Raw genomic sequence first — 2,839 nt, 5'->3', positions numbered from 1 at the left:
TTGAAGGGGCGTACATATATAAAACTAGGATAGTCTCCTCTGACTTCCTCTGACGTAAAGTCAGAGGGACTTTGTCACTGACGTGTGGGACTCATAAAGGCTGGGCCTACACGTCAGTGACCCCACGTCGCTCTGACTTTACGTCAGAGGAGCGCGATCCATAAAACTGATAAAAAACAGATGAAAACCAAAGTCGCTGTAATATCAACACAACATATACTGGTACTGTATTACGGGAAAGTGAAATCATCCTATGCATTGCCGGCCGCGCCGCGCCGTCCAGCAAGTCTTCAAACAGCAGTGGCACCGGCCGGCGGCGCAGCAGCTTCAGGGTCACGGTCGAGGATGCCGGCGTGCGTGAGCAGCGCCCAGATGTGCGTCATGAACTCGCCGCCGCGGGCGAGGCTCTCGGCGTGGGCGTCGGCGTTGTCCGACGGCGCCAGGAAGAGCACCAGCTCGGCCCAGACCTCCGCGAGCAGCTTCCACCGCCGGCGGGAGTCGTAGCTGGCGGCGGCCATCAGCTGGCTCCCCAGCCTCGCTCCGTCCATCAGTATCCCGTCGCGGACGCCGCCGTTGCTCTCGCCGAGGTCACGCAGCTTCTTGCACTTGTCCGGCATGGCCGTGGCATCGACGAGGTGTTCCCGGGCCTCCTGCACGGCGGCGTCCAGGACCAGCGTGGCCGTGTAGCTGTGGTCCGGCAGCATCTCCGGGACGAAAGCCAGCAGGTAGGCGCAGTACCCTGACAGGCGGGTCGCGACGAGGCGGTCGGCGCCGTTCTGGTCGGCGGCGGCGGCGTCGTCCAGGTGGTCGCACATCGTGGTGGCGATGTGCCACACGAGGACGGTGTGCGTGTGAGCTCGCGTCTTCCAGTGCGTGTCGCTCTGCAGCTGCGTCGACGGCGGCAGGAGGCGGTCGCACGCCCACCGCAACCGGCTGTCCAGCGACCGGCCGACGGCGAGACGGCCGCCGCTCTCCTTGAACGAACGGAGGACTGCCACCTTCACCTCGCGCGGCAGCCTGACGACCTTCGGCTCCAGCAGGCGCCCGGTCAGCCATGACAGGCAGTTGCCAGCTGACGAATGGTAGAGGAGGGAGTACTGGCCGAGCTTGTTCTGCCAGTGCCTCGACGTCCTCGCCCGGCGAGCCGCCAACCGCTTGATCACCGCTTGCCGGAAGCCGAAGCCGCCGCCGTGCCGCTTCTTGTTGTTCTTGTCGACGCGCCTGACGTAGTCGCAGACGAAGTGGACGACCGCCCAGTCGGAGTATCCGGTGGACAGCTGCTGCATGACCTCCACGCCGAGGATCATGGAGATGAAGAGGAAGTCGTTGAAGGAGGAGAAGATGCCGACGGCGCTTATGTCTTTGAAAAACTTAGCTGTGTAGCTGGCCGTGTAGGTGAAGTCGTACAAGAGCTTGAGGAAGGCGAGGAGGGAGACGAAGCGGGCGACGTGGAGCACGGCGCTGGTGGGGAGCAGCGCCGGGTACTTGGTGTAGAAGAAGTCATGGGCGAACGACAGCTCGAGCTCCACGACGCGGAACGTGCGCTCGTAGTCGTCGCCGGCGAGGAGGCCGGCGACGACGAAGTCCCTCGCCTTCTGGTGCCCCGCCTCCGCGACCTCGAGCCCGCAGAACCGCCGCTTCAGCAGCTTGAACAGCGCGAAGGAGAGGCACGTGTCCTTGAGCGCCCGCGCACGCGCCCGCCGCTCGTCGCCGACGCCGTCGCCTGAGCTCACCAGCAGCTCGCCGTCGGAGCGCCAGATCTTGTCAATGGTGACGACAGTGCCGTCTTCTGGAACACGTGTCCGGTAGTCCGTCTGCTCCGACGGCGGCGTGGAGCGCCCTTCCTCGCCGTGGACCAGATACTTGTACGGGCCCATGTCCACGGAGTCGAGGTCGCGAGCGCCGTCGCCGCCGCCATGGCCGCAGCGTTCGCAGCCCCACGCGTCGACGGTGTCGTGCATGTAGTCGGCGACCACCTTGGCGGCGCGCACGAGGCCGTGCGAGGAGCTCGCCATGCGCATCGCCTTGATCCGCTGGCCCATCTTGACGATGCTGTAGAGCCAGCAGACGGAGAGCGTGATGGTCCACTCCCAGTTGACGCCGCGGGAGGAGGAGCCGAGCAGGATGGCGTTGTTGGCTCGGGTGACGAGCAACCAGAGCACGAGCACGGTCTGCACGGCGTGCTGGGCCATCATCCCCTTGCTCTGCTCGGCGTCGCCGCGGGTGAAGGCGGACATGGTGTCGGCGCTGCCGAGGAGGAGGAGCAGCCCGACGGCCCACCACTGCTGCACGCTGTAGCGGTCGCGCTCGGCGACAGACTGGACGAGGCCGACGGTGTAGGAGACGACGTTGGAGGAGACGGTGTAGGCGGCCCAGAGCAGGACGAGGAAGAGCTTGTTGCTGCTGCGCCGCCGCCGGTGGCCCAGCAGCGCCTGGAAGCCGAGCAGCGCGCCGCCCACCGTGGCGAGGATCTGGATGTGCGTCGTGCGGTCGCTGCCGATCTGGTTGAGAAGGTACCGGACGCTCATGGAGTCCATGGTCGTGTTGGGAGGAGGGCCTAGCTCCAGCTCGAACGGCATGGTTCACACTTCACACTAGCTAGTTGAGGCCTCGGAGGCTAGCAGCAGGTTGTGTACTGCGCTGCGCAGTTTCCACGGGGGCTTTTAACAGGCCCGCCCGGAACCTACATGGCTTGACTCAGCTCAGGCGGTCAATATTAACAATAGTTTCTGCATAGTGCTAAGGCATACTCCCTCTCCCTGTGTCAAAAAAAAATCAAATTATAGTGATAAGTCTCAATGCAGAAGAATCAAACTGTAGGAATGAGTCTGGAACTGTT

General features: G+C 63.8%; 1 protein-coding gene across 1 annotated transcript; it reads right to left on the bottom strand.

Moving 5' to 3' along the window:
* Positions 1-290: 290 nt before the first annotated feature.
* Positions 291-2,579, bottom strand: LOC127780212 (uncharacterized). Its single transcript, XM_052307151.1, has one exon. It carries the CDS (start codon positions 2,577-2,579, stop codon positions 291-293), a length of 2,289 nt encoding a protein of 762 aa, XP_052163111.1.
* Positions 2,580-2,839: the final 260 nt, after the last annotated feature.

The sequence above is a fragment of the Oryza glaberrima genome, chromosome 7 (genome assembly GCF_000147395.1).
Source record: "Oryza glaberrima chromosome 7, OglaRS2, whole genome shotgun sequence".
Lineage (NCBI taxonomy): Eukaryota > Viridiplantae > Streptophyta > Magnoliopsida > Poales > Poaceae > Oryza > Oryza glaberrima.
The sequence above is the reverse complement of the archived record's forward strand: the minus strand, read 5'-3'. Positions and strand labels throughout refer to the sequence as shown.